Consider the following 23,891-nt stretch of genomic DNA (forward strand, 5'->3'; position numbering starts at 1 on the left):
AAAGCTGAACGGCTCGTTTCAGGACATGTTTTCTGAAACAGACAGCTCACAAAAAAAACAAAAAACGGGTTGTTAGTCGACCCATCAGAGACCCAAATGTATGTGCGCAAGCACTGAAAAAGTGAGTTTTGCGTATTAAATGTAGGTACGTATAGGTTTAGAGATGGTTGGGGTTAAGGTGTCATCCATGTCCAAGTCCATGGGACTATTGGTGTTTCGGAATAATGTGCGGTCAGAACAATAGCCTGGCACCTGAAAGACCTGTTTAGAACAGATTTGAAGCATCACCTTCAGGGGCTCTGCTCTGTAGTAACCCTGACCTTTGAACTGTTTGTTAAAAGGATCAAGCGAAAAAAGAAATAATAATAATGGAATTTACCCACGGGCAAACCTTCTACGTACATGGATTTATCCGTGGGAGTGCTGTTTTCAAAAAGTGTTTCTTTAAGTGTCCACACAATGTTCAAGCAAAAGGAGAGGAGGAAAAAAACCTATAACCGGCCGACAGCCACTGGTCATATTCTCATGACACAATTGAAAAGCATGACACACAGTGGATGTGATGATTGCTACCACTGACTTTTAGGCTCGGTAGAAAGACAAAACAAACATGACATTGTTGCAATCGACAACAAATCAATACGACGAAGTGAACACTTGTTTGTGAGCACTTTCTGGTTGGTTGGAATGTGACCCTGTTTTGAAAATCAGTGACATGTTGTTGGTCCACATATGGCCTGGCAATATATTGACATAATACCGTTATCATGGTACGACACGGGATATCGTCCGGGATTTTTGTTATCGGAATATGGAGGTATAGTTCAAATGTTGTTTTTAAGGCTGCATTACAGTAAAGGAATTCCATTTACTAGCTGTTCTCATCAACGTCTCTGCCTGCTTGGTTAGAAAATCCACATTACTAATCAGTGTTTTTCAAGTATTTCCTGTGTGCGAATATCTCATATAAGCACCAACAGTCGTCCCAGGAATATCGTTAAATTATCGTTATCGAGGTATTCATTAAAAACTATTGTGATATTAGATTTCGGCAACTTCGCCCCATCCTAGAATGGACGAACCACGTTTGGGTTTGGGCTCATTCTGCTATTATGAGAATGAATGAGATTCAATTTAAAGTTCAGTTCAAGACTTCATGAACGGAATGAGAGATTTTCATTTTGAAACATTCAATTGTGAGAGACAATCAATGCAAAGCATTTCTATGTCGGACTGGAGCACCGTAGCTGCTGTTCTGTTTCCTGTGTCCAGCGGTTTATTGCAATCATTATTCGAGATAGTTGTATTGACTGAGTCGTTTTATTGTTAGTGTAGTGGTGTTCCTCATCAATTCTTCTATTTTGACTTGAGTGAATTATCTCTGAGGTAACAGTACTGCTGTCACAACAGTACGGCTGTTTGGTTCTCTTTGGGGTGTTTATGGCGTTGGATCTTGCATACTACCGCTGGAGCATGCTGGGTGTCTTCTGTGTTTGTTGATTAATATTCCCCGATGTTATCTTATTTATTTAAAAGCGGCGAAGCAACTCGGCTCATGTGAGTTTAACCTGCCTTTTCTCATTTGTGGGGAGAAAATAACATGTATGCCGTTCATGGTATACTGGGAATTCAATCAACACCCAAATCATCGCTCACCTGAGCACGCACACACACACACACACACACACACACACACACACACACACACACACACACACACACACACACACACACACACATAATCGAACCAAATCCCGGTGCAATTTTGTCCCTCCTCACCACATTTTGTTATGGAGAACAAATAAACAGTGTCCAGGTGACGGTTGATGATAACAGTGTGTTTATGTCTTCCAGTCATAAGCTGCTTGTTGGCCTAATTAGTCTGAAATGATTTTTTTTTCGTTACCAGCGAAGTTGTCGCTGTGCAATGTCAAGTGAGAACTCCACTTAACTGCTTTGTCAGAGCAGGTAGGCCTGTTTTTCTTCTGTTTACATTTTTATTGTTATTTGTGCAGCTCTGTATTAAGCAGGAGAGGAAAACCTGTAATTTTCCTCACATTTTAATCCGTCTCTTGATTTTGAAAACAACTGAAAGAGCATTCTCAGAGATAGGGCCATTTATTTTTATTTCATATAGGCTTTTTATTTTATATAATTTTTCATTTACATGTTGATATGTTGTGCAGCTGTATATTTTCAAACAGGGAAGGAAACCCTGTCTTTGCATTTGATTTTGATCACAGTCTGTTAAAAAAAAGTGCTGATGACATCTAACATGTGGCTATGATTTACAACTGAACATTTAGCCGACTTCATATCGTTGTATCGCTATTCAGCAAAAAAAAAAAAAATACCGAGATGTGGTTTTTGGTCCATCCCGCCCAGTCCAACTGTGCAGGTCCACATCATCTGACCTGTGATGCGCTGTTGTCAGTATCGAGTCAAACATCGCCATCCGCTGGTCACATTCTGTCAGCAGCCTTATCTAACTACTGTCTTCCAGAAATTAAAAACCATCTCCGTTGTCAATAGATTACAAAAAAATGTATAACGAATACATTGTAATCCACAAACAATGTAATGAAAGCATTTCCTACCAGTTTCTAAATATATAAATATATAAATATATATATAGTATATTTTTTTTTTAAATTAATTTATTTATTTTATATACTTTTATTTTTATTAGTTATGTCGTTTTTATTTATTTATGCTTCTTTTATGTGTTTTGAAAAATCAAACATTATATTGACCTAAATCAAATACAAAACAGGTGAACGTTTATCGGTATGGCAAATAAAATCTATTCTAACTGAAAAATACTGGAAACCGAACTATTTGTCATTCCAATAAACATTGCCAATGAAATAAACATATAGAAATGACCAAAAATACATATTATTGTATACAAGGTATCAAGACTATGAAAAAAGTGAGCAATAAAGCAATACAAAAAATATTATCCTATTAAAATATATTGCATGCATAAAGGATGAAATTCAGACTGCCATAAATATAATACATTTAATAATACATTAAAAATGTATTATCCACTGTAATAATAATAAAAATACACTCAGAAAAATCCTATATAAAATTCAATATTCTTCTAAAGTTCTAGATATTTTCAAAATATAGAATATTTACAATGTTAAATAATACAATTAAATGAAGTAGTAATGAAAGAGCAGGAGTTGGTGGTAAATCCCCCATTAAAGGTGAATCATCCCAAATTCCAATAACGTCCAGGAGTGGGGGTCCAAGCGGGGTCCGGACAGCAGCAGCAGCAGCTCCCTGCACAATCAATCGAAGTGCGTGTGTGTGTGTGTGTGTGTGTGTGTGTGTGTGTGTGTGTCCCTTAACATTAAACTGATCCTCGGCTCGTCCTCGATGACTTGAGTGACGAGAAATCAACCATGGAACTATTAGGCCAAGTGTGGGGAGAAGGGGCAGAGGTATGAAATCCCCCCCCCCCGGATTCCAGGTCAGGAAAGAGGGGAACTGTGATGGGTCCATCCCAACACAGTTCCCCTCTTTGCTCTTTCCCTCTTTTCCTTCTCATAATATATAAGTCATGGGGGAAGTCACGTCTCTGGGGGAAGAGCTGCTGGAAGTAACAAGTGCCAGGGCCCAATAACCCAGGGCCTCGCTTTGGCTTGATATTTTCTTTGTTTTGGAAAATTAAGTTCCATTATGTTATTCTGTTATTCTGCCTAGTGCTTATTATTATCATCATTATTATATATTTTTTGGTTGTTATGGTTGTTGTTGTTTTTTTGCCGGAAGAAAAAAAATACCAACACCGGTGATTGACAACTGCCCCCTTGGATTCCTTCTCCACCCACTTGGATTAATCCTGTTTTAAAATAAAACACATACAATCTATGAACCCATTAGTATTATTTTCTGCTCATCATTCAAAAAAAGATCCTCCACCTAGGCTGGATGGACGATGATAATGAATATGGTCGCTTTTAATGGGAGCAAATTGAATTATTCTTCAGGGGATTTTACGTTGAACATTTATGTTTCTTATTAAAAAAAAAAAAAAACTGTTTGAACCACCCCTGTGTTCGACATTTCAGCAAAGACTGTTGGTATTGTTCGCAGCTTAAACCTTTGGGACGGAATCTGCGATCCGCGGCTTCACGGTCAAATCGCTCTGACATTCTAACCGTTAATTATTGGGCGTTGGAACAACCGACAAACTCAAAAGCCCCCCCCCCCCCCCCCCACCGCATGATGACATTACATTTTGCATACGCTTTTGTCCAAAGCGACTTAACATTAAGTACATACATGGTTTTTGGCATGTGGTAGGCGGCAGGTGATACAGTGCGCCTTCTGCCGCTCCCAGGCTGGGAGCGCCGCAGGAGCGCTGCTCTGACGGCGTTGGTCACTGAAACACAACTATTTAATTAGACATCAAAACTCACTTCCACGACGTTCCTGTCCACACTACGAGGGAAGGTGTGTTTGCTTGGCGAGCTTGTTATTTCCACAAGCTATTAAACGTGGGTTGTCGTAACCCAAAAACGACACCGCTTTCATCGAGTTCGACGTGTTTGCAAAGGGAACATTGTTCCCCGTTTCTCCCTCCAAAATAAGTAAAATTGCTATTTTATTTTAACTCTATGTACTGTATATGATATAATTCAGCACTTCCATCTGAGAATCCGTTTATTTTTTTCTTTCCCTTTTTTGTTGTAAATGAATACAAGACAGGATAATAGGATAATCGTATAACGCATTTGTTAACTACTATCCAAAAACGTCTCACTTGGTAATAACATTAAGAGCCGTGTGTGTGTGTGTGTGCGTGTGTGTGTGTGGGTGTATGTGTGTGTGGGTGTATGTGTGTGTGTGTGTGTGTGTGTGTGTGTGTGTGTGTGTGTGGGTGTGTGTGTGTGTGGGTGTATGTGTGTGTGTGTGTGTGTGTGTGTGTGCGTGTGTGTGTGTGTGTGTGTGTGTGGGTGTATGTGTGTGTGTGTGTGTGTGTGTGTATGTGTGTGTGTGTGTGTGTTTGTGGTTGTGCACTGACCTGTCTACCCCATGAGCATCTTTTTTTTTCTCCTTTCTGTCTTTTCTCCTTTCGACATATTTTCACAAAAAAAAAAAAAATCATGTATGTGAGAGGGTAAGGATGGATTTGTAAATCATTTCTAAATATGGGATGGATGGAGCGATGGGAGAGAAACCCTCTTGAGATGGAAGGTTTGATATCTATCCAGGTATCCCAGTTGCTAAGCTTGACCTCATGATGTCTCTGAGCTCTGACCTGTCATTGCGTTAGACCATGAAGGCAGCAGGAACCTGATTTACAACAAGCGTTGTAGAAAGGAATGGCCGTTGGTCTTGTTAGTGTTAATAGTCTTGTTAGTTGATATCTCTTTCGGATCTTCTGGTACCGAGTCGATAAGGTTCACCGGGCTTGGCTTGCCTTACCTGGCATCTCACTGTAAACACATCTCCTTATTTGGAGCAGAGCTTGCGTTCTGTTATTAATCAATGATCTTTATAGCCTCGGTTTGAACCTATGACAAGGTATTCACAATGCTTTTGTAATGGACTGTCTTATCTCTACTAATCTATTCTTATAGTATCTATCTCTATCTAACCGCAACTGAGTCTAAAGTGGCCATATGTGTATGTTAACGACACAAATATTGGTTTTCCCATCAACCCTCTATACATTGACAGATGGGATTGCCTATTGATTGTTGATTTTATATATAGTATATATTTAAGCACAAGTTACAATTTCGCACGACTCCTTTGTATTCGTATTTGTTAACTACAATCAAAAAACGTCTCACTTGGTAATAACATTAAGAGCCAAGCAGAAATGTTTCTTGATTCATATTACATCATACAAATTAAATAGAAATATGTCTGTATATAGTTGTGTAATTACTTACTATCCATGCAATCTCATTAGTAGTGGGTTGTTTTTGTTATAGGACTAGGATAGTTATTCTTGAACCACCAATATGACATGACGTTACATTACAATATTTAAGGTTTTCATCCCAAACAGAATGTTGAAGTGTGGTATTCTGGAAATTATAATGTTTAGTATCATTATATTGAATAATTTAAGTGAGGAATGAATGGAGTAGTTCATGAAGAGACGTTTACCGGTTCTTATTGCTGAGCTGAGCTAAATGATCAACAATGATCAATGATCAATCAACGATCAATGATCAATCAACTCGTGCCGCATCACGCAGGCAACTTAAACCCACCGGTATCGGTGTCGGTATCGGTGATTCTTCCCTGGTACTACTTGGTATCGGATCGAAACCGAATTCTGTCGCCCACCACTAATAAATGGCCGGTCATTCACCCCGCACTCTCGCCATTGAGAATTTCCGGAATTCCCACTTTACTATAACGCAGCATCAGAGTTCAAGTGGGCGGGGCGACGCCGCTCCAAAAATATTGCCGTTCCCGGTGTGAGTGGGCGGAGCTTAGACGGTGCCTCCCCCCCCCCAAAAAAAAAAAAAAAAAACAACCTAAAAAAAAAACCCCGAACCTGTGGGAACACGGACGGGAAAAGAAGCAGCTGAGGCCGAAAGTCTGGAGAAAACTAGTGGAATCCAAAGTCCCGGAGAAGGAAATGGAGCGACTCACAGGGATCTAGATCGACACCAGCCGGAGCGGAGGTACGGGCGCTCGGCTGTCAGTGCGGATCCGCGCCGTTGCGGCTCGTTTGCGGGGTCTGTGTGCGGCGGAGTTCTCGGCGAAGTGTTCCGTTTTGAGATGTTTTCAAAGACTTTCTGCCGCTGAGTGACTTGATTTGTGGGCGATCGGCTGATTGAAGGCTCTCCAGACCCCAACGCCTCAGACTTGTAGCTCCTGTTCATGTTTGGACGTAAAGTTTATTACTAATCACATACAATAGCGCACCTCGAGACAGTATTAGACCTGCAATTACCTAGACAGGGAACTTTGTTTTCCTTGCAGTAGACATATCCAGATCTGCTATTACTTTTTCAGCAACAGCGTCAGATTATTTGTAACCGGCTACATATGTGTCATTTCTGTTATAATAATGATAATAATAATATTGATACTCCATTGAACCTTGGTGGGTTTTGTACTGTATTTGACTATTAAGGAATAACGTATTGATTCTTCAGTTGTTTGACATGTACACATTGTAGTGTGTGTGTGTGTGTGTGTGTGTGTGTGTGTGTGTGTGTGTGTGTGTGTGTGTGTGTGTGTGTGCGCGCCGATCCCCAGTCCATTTTGAGGCGGACGACGCAGCGATGGAGCTCGGTGGTCAGACCGGGAGGATGACCTCTGACCTCCCGTGCCTTGCCTCCTCCAGAGGGCTGCGGGGAGAAGCGTCCACCAACGCGGCTCCCTTCAGCAGCGCAGGTAGTTAATATCCACTCGTGAAACAACTTACTTTCAGGAGTTCATTCAATTAATTATTAGTGATGGATTCAATCGTTTGCCAATTTTATTACCATCGTCTTGAATTGAAAAGATTGACGTCCAGCTGAAAAAGGTTTGAATAATAAGTATATTTCACGTTATAACACTTAATCACACAAACACATAATCACAACTCTCAAATGTGTCAATATTATTCCATGCTTTTTCAATTATAATTATGGCATTTTAAAACACTACTGGCTCAATGGTACTGTAGCTATGGCGTAAAATAAGGTCAATAAAAAAAAATTAATAAACACCCAGCTTTCCATCTGTGGATTAACCACAGCGCGCAACGCCTATCAGTAAAATATTGCTCCAGCGTGGATGAATGATGAACCCTAGTTTATTATGAACCAGTCTCAGGTCACCATGACTCCAGTGGAGTTTTATTTTGTCTCTGCCGGTCAATAAAATTGTCACCGGGGCTGTTTAGGCACACGCATACACACACACACACACATACATACATATACCGTATATACACTGCGTTCCAAATGATTATGCAAATTGGATTTAAGTGTCCTAAACATTACATTTTTTGTTTTTCAATTAACTCATGGATGGTATTGTCTCAGGGCTCTGTCTTTGGGTCACTGAAATCATTCTCAGACACCTGTGATAATTAGTTTGCCAGGTGAGCTCAATTAAAGAAAAACTACTTAAGAAGGACGTTCCACATTATTAAGCAGGCCACAGGTTTCAAGCAATATGGGAAAGGAAAAGGATCTGTCTGCTGCCGAAAGGCGTCAAGTAGTGCAATGCCTTGGACAAGGTATGAAAACATTAGATATTTCACGAAAACCCAAGAGTGATCATCATGCTGTGAAGAGATTTTAGAGCACAGACGGGTTTGTGCAGATAAAGGCATAATGAGGAAGGTTTCTGCCAGACAAATTCATGGGATTAAGAGAGCAGCTGCTAAAATGCCATTACAAAGCAGCAAACAGGTATTTGGAGCAGCTGGTGCCTCTGGAGTCCCCCGAACCTCAAGGTGTAGGATCCTCCAGAGACTTGCAGTTGTGCATAAACCTACTATTGGGCCACCCCTAACCAATGCTCACAAGCAGAAACGGTTGCAGTGGACCCAGAAATACATGAAGACTCATTTTCAAACAGTCTTGATGAGTGCCATGCAACCCTGGATGGTCCAGATGGATGGAGTAGTGGATGGTTGGTGGATGGCCACCATGTCCCAACAATGCTGCAACGTCAGCAAGGAGGGGGCGGAGTCATGTTTTGGGCCGGAATCATGGAGAGAGAGCTGGTAGGCCCCTTTAGGGTCCCTGAAGGTGTGAAAATGACCTTGGCAAAGTATATAGAGTTTCTGACTGACCACTTTCTTCCATGGTACAAAAAGAAGAACCGCGCCTTCCATAGCAAAATCATCTTCATGCATGAAAATGCACCATCTCATGCTGCAAAGAAAACCTCTGTGTCATTGGCTGCTATGGGCATAAAAGCAGAGAAAGTCATGGTGTAGCCCCCATCCTCCCCTGACCTCAACCCCATTGAGAACCTTTGGAGCATCCTCAAGCAAAAGATCTATGAGGGTGGGAGGCAGTTCACATCAAAACAGCAGCTCTGGGAGGCTGTTCTGACATCCTGCAAAGAAATTCAAGCAGAAACTCTCCAAAAACTCACAAGTTCAATGGATGCAAGAACTGTGAAGGTGTTATCAAAGAAGGGTCCTATGTTAACATGTAACTTGGGCTGTTAAGATGTTTTTGATTAAAATAGCTTTTGATTTCAGTAAATATGACCTCCTAATGCTGCAAATTTAACAAATGACCATTTTCAGTTCTTTACAACATATAAAATGTTTTGAAACTCTGTTGTGCATAATAATTTGGAACAGTGCATTTTGAGTTTTTTATTTTTGAAAAAAATACTGTTATCATTGGGAGGTTTGTTCAATAACATTTTAATTATACCCTAATGGTTGATGACTTGAAAATTATACTGACTGTCATTTGCATCGACTATTTCGGAAAATCAGAGAAAATTATAATTTGCATAATAATTTGGAATATATATATGCGTGCGCACACACACATACACACACCAAGTGGCTTCTTCGGCTGAATATTCTTTTCGTGAACCTCTGACCTCTGAACCTGACACCGTCAGCACTGTTAAGATGATCAGAATGTTTTAGGGACACAGTGAACGGGACAGAAATTATAGCACATTCTGTTTAAAAAATTAAAAGAGAACTCTGAACGCTACTTTCATTTTATTGGTTTGTTTTTGACTTTCCTTTCATGTTCTTTATGGAGACGTTATGGATTTCACTGTGCATTGATTTAAGTCGCCTTCTTTTCTCAACACATCAGGTGCAAACTTGTTAGTTATTAGCTTTTGGGGTTACTGTACTGTATATTGGCAAATGTTCTATTTTTCTTAATTTTTTGGTTCATCTATCTATCTATATCTAAAAAAATCTTTATTTATTTTTAGCACACCTTTCTAGAGAGAGAGAGAGAGAGAGCGAGCTCATTCTCTCGCTCTCTCCCCCTCCCTATAGGCTGCAGCTGGCTGGTGGTGGTAGCGGCCGTGGTGGCCTCGCTGAGTGGCCTGATGCTGGGCTACGAGATGGGCCTAACGTCGGGGGTCCTGCTGCAGCTGCGGGGCCTCCTGTCGCTGTCGTGTCGGGAGCAGGAGCTGCTGGTCAGCTCCCACCTGCTCGGCGCCCTCCTCATCTGCATCGCTGGCGGCCCCTTCCTGGACCGATACGGCCGCCGCTGCTCGATGCTGCTGAGCGCCGCCCTGGTGGTCGCAGGGACGGTGGCGCTGGTTGCCGTCACCTCGCTGGCGGCCCTGGTGCTGGGGCGGATTGTGGTCGGCATGGGAACAGCTCTGTCTGGGACGGCGGCGTGCCTCTACATCGCCGAGATCTCGCCGCAGGAACGGAGGGGCCTGCTGGTGACGTTGTACGAGCTGATGGTGGTGGTGGGCGTCCTGCTGGGCTTCAGCTGCAGCTACGCCTTCGCCACCGTTCCCGACGGCTGGAGGTACACCTTCGGGCTGGTGATCCCCGCGGCGCTGCTACAGATCACTGCGCTCCTGCTTCTGCCGCCCAGCCCACGCTTCCTGGTCGCCCGGGGCAGAGGGGTGTTGGCCAAGGTGGTGCTTGGCAAGCTGAGGGGCGGGATCACCAAGCACGTGGACATAGAACTCAGAGACATCCAGCTGGGGCTCAAAGAGGAAGCGGAGCACGGCTTCCGGGAGTTGTTTAGCGCCAAGGACAACCTGCGCTCGCGGTTGCTGATGGGCATGGCCCTGGTGTTCCTGCAGCAAGTGACCGGTCAGCCCAACATCCTGTCCTATGCCTCGCCGCTCCTCCGCAGCGTCGGCTTCAACAGCGACGCCGCGGCCACCTTGGCCTCCACGGGGTTCGGTGTGGTCAAGGTGGCTGGCACCATTCCCGCTGTGATGCTGGTGGACCGCTTAGGATCTAAGAACTTCCTGTGCATCGGTGCCGTGGCGATGACTATGTCCTTATTCACCCTGGGGGTGCTGACGCTGCAGAGCCACACCCACCTCGCCAACCTGTGCCAGAGCCTGCCCGGGCCAAACCACACCTACCACGCCTGGGACTCCGGCAGTCCCTCCCGGAAGCTGGACCACAGCGAGAGGTGGACCACCTCCCTCCCGGCTCCGTGGAACGGCAGCGACTCCGGGGAGACACAGTGGGGGGTGACAGAGACGAGGGGTGGGGACGACACGGTCAGAGTGTTGGGCGGAGGGAGGGCTCCGATGGAGGTTTCTGACTCTCTGAAGTGGATGTCGTTGATCAGCTTGCTGGTGTACGTAGCAGCCTTCTCCATTAGCCTTGGGCCCAGTAAGAAAACTAACTCTCTCTCTCACACACACACACACACACACACACACACACACACACACACACACACACACACACACACACACACACACACACACACACACTAACACACACACCTCTTGTAGAATAGACTGCTCTGCTACAGTCTTCTTCGCGGCAATCCAGAGACAATATAGAAACCCTTGTTATTATAGGTTGTGTTTTTCTTTTTCCTCTGCCTGATTCCACCAAACCTGCTCGGCACAGGATGTTTCAGTTGGAGGATCACCGCATGGCACGATTCCCTCGCAGAACAAAAAACAGTGCAATAATGGCAGCCGGACTCAGTCAAACGAGTTATACAATCATTTCGGAAGACTAACACAATGAATGTAATAAATATGTTTTGTTGGGAAGGGACATTGCAACACCGGAGATCCTACATAGTATTTATTCTAACTCTTAAGTTAGATATAGTCAATTAATTCTATTATATAATTATAGGACCCAGAATTGCGATTGTGGCGCCTCCCCTTGCGGCTGCCTGCGCGAGCACCTTGTGTCGATTACGCACATTTTGGTATTTTTTAGTATTTATAGAGCTTATTGTGAGTAATCACCGGGTGTCATGACATTTCACTGCATATATGTATGAACGTATGTATATGTATGTGACAAATAATCTCTTGAACTTGAACTTGAACTTGAACTTTCTTAACATAATGCGTCAGTTCGTGAAGCCTAAAGCCAATGCCATTATTCCTCATTAGCTAACCCCATGATCCCACACGGGTGGTGGCTCAGGTGGTAGGGTGGGTCATATCGTAATCCGAAGATTGCCTGTATGATTCCCCCGCTCCTCCTGCCAGCATGCTGAGGTGTCCTTGAGCAAGACAATTAAGCCCTAACTGTTCCGGATGGCTGTTTTTTTTTTTTTTTAATGTTTTATTTTTTACTTTTTTCAGTGGTCTACGTGGTTCTCAGTGAGATCTTCCCAACCGGTGTCCGAGGCAAAGCTGTGTCTGTGGTGTCGGCTGTGAACTGGGCCACCAACCTGTTCATTTCCGTGACCTTTCTGACCATCACAGGTATGTGTGTGTGTGTGTGTGTGTGTGTGTGTGTGTGTGTGTGTGTGTGTGTGTGTGCGTGTGCGTGTGTGAGAGAGAATATGGGATGGATGGAGCGATGGGAGAGAAACACTCTTGAGATGGAAGGTTTGATATCTATCCAGGTATCCCAGTTGCTTGACCATGTGTGGACCATGAAGCACCAGGAACCTGATTACAATCACAGTTTAAAGCTCCATTCAGCGTTGTAGAAAGGAATGGCCGTTGGTCTTGTTAGTGTTAATCGTCTTGTTAGTTGGTATCTCTTTTGGATCTTCTGGTACCGAGTCGATAAGGTTCACCGGGCTTGGCTTGCCTTCCCTGGCATCTCACTGTAAACACATCTCCTTATTTGGAGCAGAGCTTGCGTTCTGTTATTAATCAATGATCTTTATAGCCTCGGTTTGAACCTATGACAAGGTATTCACAATGCTTTTGTAATGGTCTTATCTCTACTAACATATTCTTATCTATCTCTGTTTCATCGCAACTGAGTCTAAAGTGCCCATACATGTATGTTAACAACACAAATATTGGTTTTCCTATCAACCTTCTCCACATTGACAGATGGGATTGCCAATTATTTGTTGATCTTATATATAGTATATATTTAAGCACAAGTTACAATTTCTCACTACTTAGCGTTGTTTCCTGACAACTAGTCTCTTCCATTATGTGAATTTGTTCAACAAACTCCTGCGAAATGCAGATGAAAAGGGCGTGAGAGTTTAAGAATTCAAATATTCACAAATTATCTCTGTGATCCCTTGGGGATGTGTGGATAAGAAGAAGAAGAAGAATCTTTATTCCTCACACGGCGCACACATGCACATGCACATGGAGCCTTTGGGTCCTGTCTTCCATCCTTCACATTACGCTGTGAACCTGAAACGTCCAACATCCCATATGTTCACTACAATAGAAACAATCTTGAAGGTTCTCTCAAACCCAAAATGAAAACACAAACTGACAAATAGTCAAGGAAATAAAACAAATTTGAGTAAGTCACGGAGAGTCAAACTAAACAAACTTGCGTAGAAATGGCCAAGAAACAGAACATAATGAAAATACAAATGGAAAATTAAAAACAAAATAAAAGTGGAATGACCTCCAGTCTTCATGAAGTGAAATGACCACCATCTGGAAGCATTTCATAACCAAACCCTAACCAATAATTGTAAGTGTCTAGTGTCTAATACAGTTTTCCTAATTAGTTCATATTTTTGGGGCTTTGGAGGGGGTGTAATGAAAAGGTCAATAGTACTACTCGGTGACTGAGTAGAACTTTTGAAGAAATTGTACCTTTCTCAGTAGATTTTACAAAAAACAAACAACAAAAAAGTAATATCTCATGTCTATAAATAATACATATAAACCTACAAAAAAATAAAACATTAAAACGGCTTCGGAGCTCTCAACTTAGTTTACGATGTGAAGCAATGCCGTGGATTACTAAGATAAAAGAACAGACTTGACCCAAAGGAACTGGTTGAGTGCGGTCAACGAAGTCTTACTCAAGTCGTTCTTTGGAGAGGGACTTTCCTGCGCTGATTCTTTTTTTTGTGGGGTTTTTTTTTTGTTTTGTTTTTTTCAGAGAAGATCGGCGTTGCCAGCGTGATCTTCCTCTACGCTGCTATGAGCCTCGTTCTGCTGGTGTTTGTGATTGTCTGCATCCCGGAGACCAAGGGACGGACGCTGGAGCAGATCTCCAAAGAACTGGCCATGAAGTGAGTGAGCACGGGCACGAGCAACGTGGACACTGGTTCACGCATGGTTCATCTTTTACGCACAGACGCACAGACATGGTTGAAGTCTTGTTAGAGCTATCTTGTCGTTTGAGTTTCGTCAATATCGGCATCCAGAAATTAGTGGAAAAACGTGTTATATTGCCAGAAGTAGAAGAGCGTTGGCATGACTTGACTAGTTTCAGGAGCGAGCCGCTTTGTGACATCATCATCCGAAGTTATACAAGTCCAAGCTTCAGACGTCAGACGTCATTCCCATCCAGCGACTTGTGCCCTGTGGACTGCGAAGTGTTCACAGACGCTGCGATAAACTGTAACTCGTTTTCCTGTGTTTCACAAAACCCCAAAACTATAATCGGTCACAGAAGGCATCTTCGCACCGCAGGAAGTTCAAAGGACTTTGGGAGGAATCAATTCTTTCTTCTGTGTCCGCACTGCATAATCCCGGAACGATCGGAATTGTTAAAACACCGTTCTTGAGGGACATTTAAACGAAACGACACAAGAGTACAAAGATATGTACGTATTACGTATTACGATAGGAACGTATTCAGTGACTTAAGTGGAATACGATGTGTTTTATGGAACCTCGGAAACCTGTAATACGTACTGTACACTACTCACAAAAAGTTAGGGATATTTGGCTTTTGGGTGAAATTTATGGAAAATGTAAAAAGTTCACGCTACAGTGATATTATATCATGAAAGTAGAGCATTTAAGTAGAAGCATGCAATGGTGATTTCCTCGTCTCAAACAATTTATTGAAACAAAAGCCAACAACAGTGGTGGGTAAACCACAACAAAACATGTCAATGTCTCAATAACTTGTCATGTGCCCTTGAGCATCAATTACAGCTTGACAACCACGTCTCATGCTGTTCACAAGTCGACTTATTGTCTGCTGAGGCATGGCCCCCCACTCTTCTTGAAGGGCGGCCCTCAGGTCATTGAGGTTCTGGGGTACAGAGTTACAAGCCTCTACACGGCGACTCAGCTGATCCCATAGGTTTTCTATGGGATTCAGGTCTGGAGAAAGTGCAGGCCACTCCATTTGAGGTGCCCCAGTCTCCAGCAGCCGTTCCCTAATGATGCCACATCCATGAGCTGGAGCATTGTCGTCCACGAAGATGAAATGAGGCCTGTGTTGTTCATGCAGGGGCACAATGACTGGATTAATGATGTTATTCAGGTAGTATGGTCTTGTCACTGTACCATTCACAAAGTGTAGGGCAGTTCTGTATTGACTAGACACACCTGCCCACATTGTAACACCACCACCACCAAAGGCTCGTCTGGTGACAACAGTGGCTGATGCATAGCGCTCTCCTTGATCTCTCCAACATCGTTGGCGGCCATCATTTCTGCTCAATGTGAATCAACTTTCATCAGAGAACAGCACTGAGGCCACTGGTCCCTCGTCCAGCGTAAATGCTCCCTGGCCCATACAAGACGATGATGCCTGTGCCTGGTGGTGTGGTCAGGTACCCTTGCAGGTCGTCTAGCACGCAGACCATGCTGATGTTAACGGTTTTGAATGGTCTGACGTGACACTTGGGTGCCTCTCACCTTCCTTAAATGTGCCTGGAGTTGAGTGGCATTCATCATCCGGTTCCGCAGGGCACTGTTCACAATGAAGCGCTCATCAGTGTGGGATGTGGCCAAAGGACGTCCACTTCTATGCCTTTCTGTGACTCTTCCAGTCTCTGTATCTCTGTTGGAACCTGCTGATGACACTCTGTGACACTCTAAGCTCAGTGGCCACTTCCCTCTGAGAACATCCTGTTTGAAGCCTCACAATGGTGAGGTACTGTTGATCAGTTGTTAGGTGTCCTCTTGGTCTCATGATGTCAAAATGTGAACAGCATGATGAAGAGGACTGTTTAAATACCAATTCTAATTGAACCAGGAAATGTATTGGTCGATTCATGGATCAAAAACCTGTTGTGAATTTTGCCGTTCAGCTCCTTGTTAGAGAACAGCAAGTCGTGCAAAAAGTACTGAAACATTGAACAGTTGGACATGTGCATTCAAAACTTTAGAGAAGGTCAAATTAAGTTCACCTGTAAAGGTTATAGTGCATTTTAGGTTCATCCTGAAATTTCACCCGAAAGCTGAATATCCCTAACTTTTTGTGAGTAGTGTACCTAACATGTCTGAAATGGACCCCATGTATTGCTGCCTGTAGCCATATTTATTATTATTATTATTATTATTATTAATGTTAGTGTTATTATTAGTGTTATTAGTGGGTTTTTTTATGTGAGCTTCTGTGCAATTTCCCTCGGGGGTTGAATAAAGTATCCATCCATTCATTCCTACCCCTCCCCCCTCATCTCTCTCTCTCTGTCTCTCCATGCAGGAGACACTTTCGCTTGAGGTTGTGTGAGCGCTTCCAGGCCCAGGAGAGCGTGTCAGAGTGAAGGCCAAAGAGACCGCGGCGACGCCATGTTTTCCCACTACCTCACAAGAGAGTCTGGGCTCCACCTCCATTTCCAACTGGACACGATGCCTGGCCTCAGCTTTTAAAGGTTACTTTGAAAGGAGGGAGGCGAGCAGAGCAGAGATGGATGGATGGATGGAAGGAAGGTGTAGCTGTCGTTAAAGTTATCATTCACTTGTTTTGATTTAGGGCAGCTCCAGAGGTTGCTCCTGCTCTTTGGAAATTTCGTGGTTTGGGTACCACACCATCAAATTCACTGTATCCCTTCCTTTCTTTCATCCATGCTCACTCCGGTGAAGAATTCCTAAGATCTATTCTTAGGGCTGTCATTGAACATTGGAACTTGAAAAAGAAAACTGGGTAAAGTAAATTTTCCTCAACTCCATTGAAATAATTGATATAGCTTTATAACATTTATAAGTTGTGTATGGGATATTATGCAGCCAGTGCATTCAACAAAAGGGGAACCTGATAACCTGGCAACTAAGTGGATAGCTCCCTTCCAACTGTTGGACCTCAAAATCTGATTTGCTGAAAGCAGCTCCCAGCATGCATTTCAACAGCAAAATAGATTGGCTGTGTCTACTGTTGTTAGTGTCAGTGATGCCATCATATTTGTTAGTTGGGCGATTGTTAGTTCAGGGGAAAAAATAAATGGTTGACATTCAGGAGATTATTAGATAGTGGTTATCTAATGCGTACAATTCTTTGTTATATATAAAATTGGTTTCAACTGATTTATTTTCAAGATTCTCTTAACAAGGCAAGCTTAGGTCACTGATCATAATGACACTTGTTCTCAAAACTGTACAGCATAGCCTTAATTGACACATTTCATATAAATTCACAAACTTGACAAATCTAGCTCAATACCACTTTAACCTCAAATAAGTGAAATGCTTAACTTTCATAGGGAAACCTATCAATTTTTCAAACTCAATGGTACTATAATAGAATTGCAAATTCCTAATTTATTTTTCCTTCTTGCACAATATGCGGCTGCTTGATGAACTATTGTTCTTTGAAGGCACATGCTTGTGTGGTGGTGGTAATGAAATCACATTAAAGTCAGGACGGTTGCGTCACTAAAACTTGGGATAAGTTTCTTTAATGCTACTGTGTTGATAAACTGTTAAGATTCCTTCATGTAACAAATGGCAAGTTACTTCACAATAAAACCTGACATGTTTTTATCGTTCTTCGATTTTCCACAATTGGACATTTTATTAAACCAACCCGAGAACAAAACACGACGGACATCATCGCTATGGTAGCCCATTTTATTCAGTAAACCCATTTCTTCTATACAAAATACAAAAAAGTTTGCACAACATGTGTACCGAATCCTCGGGTGGGCAACGCGGGTTCCACTTCGCCGGATTCTCTATCAACCATACTCACAACAACACTGCGTGACACTCATTCTGAGCATGCTCGTATTTACATTTCCAGGACCATGTCTGACCAGGCCAGCTGTCAACGGCCCCGTTTCTCACTGGGGATGGAGGCTTGATTTGGTTTCGATTTTAAAATCCTCTTTTCAACTACTACTTTAACAATTGGACACGACAGTGGCAGCGAACAGATTTCTGCACTGTGCTCTGGGCTAAAACACCATCAATAAGAAGCAGCCTAGTATTTGCATATAATGAGGTAAAACCAGACGTTATTTAAAAAAAAAATAAAATAAAAATTTGTGGACGGGGAGTCGTGTTTTACATGTGACTGAAGGTCCTCTATATAGGGTACGGCCATTTCAACGGTTAAAATACTGACAACGCTCTTTCAGGGACAGTCGCACAAGTTTAGCATCTAAAACAGTTACGTTGCTTCGGAGTGGCCATGTCAAAGTGAAAAGTAAAACCAGAATGGACTAGAGGACGGAGAAATGCGACCGCACGTTAAGAGTGGGTGGGGTTTGTTGGGGGGGGGGGGCAGACACCTCCTCCGCACGTCAAAGCGATCACACCATCCACGTTGAGGACGTTTCAGAGTTTTTTTTTCCCCAAGGAGGGGGGGAAAAAAGGACAACAAATTTAAGAACAATCCGAGCAGAACCAGCCAAGCAACCAGATTTGGGGTAAAAAAAACAAAAAAAAACAAAAAAAACCTCCGTCACATCTAAGGTGCTTCTTGTCCGTTTTTTCGCTCCGAACCCCTCCCCCTTTTTTTCTTCTTGTTTGTTCAGTTGTACCGGGGCTTCTGACACTCGAACAGCAGAGGGTAGATTTGCTCCACAGCGGTGGCCACACTCTGCACGTTTGGTCCTGAGACATGGGGGGGGGGGGGGGGGGGGGTGGAAGTACAAAAATAAGTACAAAATACAGAAACAAACCTAAGTGAGACCACAAAAACACACGCTGAAAACAGAGATATAGTGGGATTGTTTCAATGGAAGACTCAACAAAACCTTTCTGCACCCGTGAGGTGTTTCGGCAGCCATCCTGTGACTGTACACATCTACTTAATCCATTTAATTTGGAATATCATCATAATATATGACAAATACTCTAGGGGAGAAATTAAAGCTCTGTCATGATCAACCTCAGGGGCCGCATTTGCAACTTGATCTTAAGACAGTGTCAACTCCACATGACCTGGCGGAGAGAACAGTGTTCAGCTTCACCTGTAAAGTATGAAGTTGTTTTTGTCACTGTGGAATGGAGAGATGGAGGAGTAATACCTGTTACTGTGATGCTGCCTGTAGAGAAGACCTGCACTGTGGCCTTCAAGTGTTTGATCCTGTAGGTAGCAGCGGGGTGGAGCTCCGGCTCATAGCTACACACGCACGTGCGCACACACACATATCGCAAAGGCTTTCATACACTTAAATATTCAAAACCACATGTTTAAGAATCCAAATGAATTTCATCACATTCTAATAGTGGGTACTGCATCATATGATATCAGACCAAACAAAGAATTTACCTCTAATATCCAATATTTCACTTCTAAATATATATATTTTTATCATGGTTAAATTTGGCTACATATTGGGCCTTGATAGCGTTTCTTTATTTCATCATATTTGATTTGAAATACTATAACACACTACCTATACTAAGGTTAAGAATCTCATTTATTGACGTTCACTAAAAGCTTTCTCCGATATCAGCCCTTCCTCACCAAGATTGTAACTATAGTAAAGCACCTTTTCCACTTGCACGCCTTATGTGCAAGTGGAATATTTTTTTCATACAAATACATATTTTTAATTATTAGTTTTCTGGGGAAAAGAAAATATACATTTTCAGATAAATGGCAGGTCCGAAATGTGGTGCTAGCTTGCAAAGACGAGAAACTGAAACACGTCCAGTCTCTACGGAGACAGGTCTTTATATTCTTAAATTTCATTCCTTTTCTTATTAAAAATGCCACTCAGACCCTAGACGTGTCTTTTACAGTTAGGGGTACGGTGCGACCGCGTGGTGGCATCAGGCACAAGTGCTTCGCTTGCCCGCCGCGCGGAACGGAACTGGAGGGAGCGAGCAGACGGTGCAGGAACGGGTGGAGAACGTTCCTTCTCCAGAGGGAATGGGAGTGTAGGACAGGTTGAAAATGATCACCATGATTTAATAACTTAAGGTTTAGGGTTATTGCGTCCATGGCCGGGGGCTCTGTCCCTGCTCTGTCAGTGGCGGGAAGATGGGTGGGGTGGGGAGACGGGGAGCGAGGCGCTGGCAACTCCATCCTTCACTTTGCGGTGAAGGAAGCTATTGTATTTGGGAATAACTACCTACTGTACTGCCTTTGCCGGATTTTTTTTTTTTCTAACCCAGCAATGTTACGTCTTCCATGTGGCTGAAAGGGGCTCAACAGGCTACACAAATTAACTCCATTATATACTACACAAGTTCTTCCACCACTAGAGGGAACCATATCCTTACACTCGTTTTGAACATCATCTGTTGAGGGTATTTAGGAGTGTGTTTTGCCTCTCTCACATATTTTTACAAAGGTCAAATGTATTCATAGGAATTCTGCATGGTGTGTATGGTCGGGGTTGACCAATGTGTTTTTTATCAGGGCTGATACGGATGGATTATTGGTAATCAGGGAGATCGATACTACTAATAATACTCGTAATAATACTCGTAACAAATACGAGTAATAATAATACTCGTATTTGGGGCGATAGTCATTTCCAGTAAATATGAAAGACAGCCCTAATGCCACTCAACCAAAAGTAATAATGCTGATAAGTGATAACGCTGCAAGTTGCTCACTGAGTTACAATGTAAAACTGTACCTTTTTGATAGTGTCAGTACATAATTAAAAAAAAAAAATTATTAGTAAGAACATTAGTCGAGGTGATGATTCTGTTAATCCTCAGTATGACAAATATAGGATCTGAACATTAGCTGGTGCGATAATGGGTCAACTGCTTTGTGTTGTAGAGAACCAAGGAGGTGTATTAACCTGGCTATGGGACGATTTTTCTTGGTGAAGTCAATCAGGTGGATTGCAAAGGGCATGGAGCAAACTGCCAACACATTCACCACCTTGAAGTCCGAAAACCGCACCTGCAAATGCAGCAAACGCAACACACACACACACACACACCATTATCACTTATACACGAATCATAAAAGTTTTAAAATACTTGATCTAACCTGGTCAATTTAAGAGCCAATACTGATTCCAAAAAGACATCCATCAACAAAACTGAACCAGCCTTCTCACCTTAAAACCCAGTTTCTGCAAAGAGCGCGCCAACCTGCGTGCGCCTAGCTTTGCCTCGTCCTCACTAAAAAAAGGGGAGAATGCGGAGAAACAAATTAAATCATTGTTCAAAATGGCAAAGTCTGCACAGGGACAAACTGGATGCATCCATGAATTTCCAGCAACTAGTTTGTTTGTAGTTTTTACACTGTTCCCCTCAGTGTCTAAATTCTGCATGTTCTACTCTTTTTGCATTCTATTTCTGCGACTATTTTATATGTCATGTAGGTCAGGAAGGTAAGCTTTTCTATATAAGAAGCATGTTTTACCTGGTAGCCCCACTGCAAATTATTTTTCCAGAAGACCAGATGGAGGCTGTGACTTTGGGCTTGCGGAGCTTCATCAAAACTTTCTGAACCGAGCAAACACAGAAAAGGAGCAACGCGACTGGTTAGATTTCTCTCGAGGTGGAGTGAGACCCAAACGCCCTCGCGGAGGTCTCCTTACCCCGACTTCGGGCTTGTAGATGACGTTCGTTCCCTCGAGGGCGATGGTGCGCAGGTTGAGGTGGCACCGTGTCCTGAAGGTGGCCACGACATTGGTGATGATAATATCCAGCGCCTCATCGTTGCTGGAATCCATGAGGGAGGGTGTGGCACAGCGAGGGAACCACTGGGAGTTTCTCCTCACACATCCATCAACAACAACCTCTCAACCACCGACCTAGAAAGGACACCAGGAGACCAGATCACCTACAAGACAGAATAGAAAGCAAAGAAAAGTAAGCAGATTATCTCCTTCGCCCTCACACAGAGAGAAACCTAATCACATACAGACAGCATATTTCCAGCGTTGTTACATGAATTTAATGATGTTTTCGGGGGGGGGGGGGGTTTCCCCCTACCCTCTGGATTCCAGACCCTCTGGTCAGTAAACGACCTAAACGTCCTCTGGTCGCTATAGTTAATCCTATAGTTAATAATACCTTGCATGTTTTGCTTTCCTCACAAGACATTCTTTGGTCATAAGGCTTCCGTACACATTTTTGTTATTGATAGACATGTTCGTATGGTTAATGACCAATCCGTCATGTCACTGACATATGTAAAATCAATCATTGTTTCTCTGTTCAATGGTGTCTTTTGCCATCTCCGGTGTGCTTTCTTCGGTGACAGCAGCAAGAGCTTTTCTGTCAAAAACTCATTATTGTGCCACTTTCCATGTTCATTTAGTGAGATCAAGTCAAATATATATATATATATATATATATATATATATATATATATATATATATATATATAAAGTAGGAAGTTGTGCAACTTTAAATAAATAATAGATATAAGCCAGGACAACACTTTATTAACCCCCGTGGGGGATTATAGGTGTCACTGCAGCAAATTAATGTGAAAGTCAAGAAAGGGATGAGGGAGATCAAAATAAATGGTCGTATAGTATTAAATAACAGGTCGTAGATATATATATATATATATATATATATATATATATATATATATATATATATATATATATAATCATAATCATCGAGGATATAAATAGACGATAATATAGATAGAAGTGAATATACAGCACTTATAAAACCTTACATAAGAGTAAACAGTGTACAGTCAGTCGTACAGTCATTGATAGTGATAATCATCGGTCAGCAAATAGTCACCGAAAATCAAAATAGTCGTGGAACATTAAAAAGCCACTGGTCATGCACCTGCGCGTAGAGTTAATGTTTTGTAAATAAAGTGTGCGCCGTAAATAAGGGTCGGAAGTGATAGTTTAATGGTGAACTCGAGCAGAGAACGTAGCTAGCCCGTTAGCCACAAGCTACAGCTAGAACGCTAGCGAGCAGACAACGCTACCTACCCGGCGTTGGCTAAAACGAAGACGCGGGAGGAGGAGGCGCGCAGTTCGGTTCCGATCGGGGAGGGGGGCCGCGGAAACGTTGATCTATTGCGATTTGCACCGCGGTCGTTCGGCTAGTTCCCTGTGCGGGGGCGGCGCGGTGTTGTGAAGGTAAAAAAAAAAAAACCAAAACAAAGGCGTCCCCCGCAGCCAGAGCCCTTCTGTCGGCAGCTGCTGGAGGCGTCTCCTTGCTTCCGCCCGGGAAGGCAGCGGCGCGCGGGCGCCCCCGTGCGACCGGGCGGGGGAGCGTGTCGACCGCGATTATTAAGAGGCGCGATCAGACAAACTGCGGTGGGGTCGGAGGGTCGCCGGGGGGATCGGAGGCATGTTTCCTAATAATCATTTTAAGCATCAACATCACTGTCGGTTCAAATATGAATTATGACAAAACCCATGAATATACTGTATGTTGTAATGTATCGTATGCCGCCCCCCCCCCCCACCCCCCAAAAAAAACAAACCCTGTCTCTCACTCTCTCTAAGAAAGAAAAATAAATAATTCAGACAAAAATGAACATCGACCGCTGACAAAAAAAAAAAAAAGATTGCCTCTTTAAAATATGGTGTCAGAGATTGGATCAGGTTGGATTTTATCGGCTCTGAGGACAAAATGTTTGGGAACTCCTGTTTAAAAAAAAAAAAAAAGCCTTGTCAAAACTATCGCCCACAGTTCTGTGAGCGTAATCCTCCACGCCTGCCAATAACACACTTAACATGCTTATTAGTCTTTTACAGACACCAAAAGCAGACATTTTC

The 23,891-nt window shown here is 42.8% G+C and overlaps 2 protein-coding genes across 2 annotated transcripts; one reads left to right on the forward strand and one right to left on the reverse strand.

Annotated features, from left to right (window-relative positions):
- The first annotated feature begins 6,580 nt into the window (after positions 1-6,580).
- On the forward strand, positions 6,581-17,756 carry slc2a12 (solute carrier family 2 member 12). The gene is made up of 6 exons (XM_079996535.1): positions 6,581-6,665; positions 7,246-7,383; positions 9,971-11,287; positions 12,232-12,354; positions 13,967-14,099; positions 16,478-17,756. Exons 2-6 carry the CDS (start codon positions 7,272-7,274, stop codon positions 16,536-16,538), a joined length of 1,746 nt encoding a protein of 581 aa, XP_079852661.1. The 5' UTR covers positions 6,581-6,665; positions 7,246-7,271; the 3' UTR covers positions 16,539-17,756.
- Positions 17,757-17,828: 72 nt separating this feature from the next.
- tbpl1 (TBP-like 1) lies at positions 17,829-23,253 on the reverse strand. The gene is made up of 7 exons (XM_079996536.1): positions 23,097-23,253; positions 21,729-21,973; positions 21,551-21,633; positions 21,243-21,306; positions 20,979-21,082; positions 19,242-19,336; positions 17,829-18,825 (listed from the first exon to the last, which is right to left on the reverse strand). The coding sequence occupies exons 2-7, from the start codon at positions 21,861-21,863 to the stop codon at positions 18,743-18,745; spliced, it is 564 nt and encodes a 187-aa protein (XP_079852662.1). The 5' UTR covers positions 21,864-21,973; positions 23,097-23,253; the 3' UTR covers positions 17,829-18,742.
- Between the last annotated feature and the right edge of the window lie 638 nt (positions 23,254-23,891).

Source organism: Zeus faber (genome assembly GCF_960531495.2).
Source record: "Zeus faber genome assembly, chromosome: 2".
NCBI classification, from domain to species: Eukaryota; Metazoa; Chordata; class Actinopteri; order Zeiformes; family Zeidae; genus Zeus; species Zeus faber.

Bases quoted from the DNA above. Each gene is read 5' to 3' on its own strand.
- tbpl1 (XM_079996536.1), bottom strand. From the start codon at position 21,863: ATGGATTCCAGCAACGATGAGGCGCTGGATATTATCATCACCAATGTC. The intron at 21,307-21,550 runs GTAAAACATGCT...CCCTTTTTTTAG, and splicing joins ATTTGCAGTGGGGCTACCAG to TGAGGACGAGGCAAAGCTAG. The intron at 19,337-20,978 runs GTTAATACACCT...GTGCGTGTGTAG, and splicing joins AAAAATCGTCCCATAGCCAG to CTATGAGCCGGAGCTCCACC.
- slc2a12 (XM_079996535.1), top strand. From the start codon at position 7,272: ATGGAGCTCGGTGGTCAGACCGGGAGGATGACCTCTGACCTCCCGTGC. The intron at 7,384-9,970 runs GTAGTTAATATC...CCCTCCCTATAG, and splicing joins GGCTCCCTTCAGCAGCGCAG to GCTGCAGCTGGCTGGTGGTG. The intron at 11,288-12,231 runs GTAAGAAAACTA...TACTTTTTTCAG, and splicing joins CTCCATTAGCCTTGGGCCCA to TGGTCTACGTGGTTCTCAGT.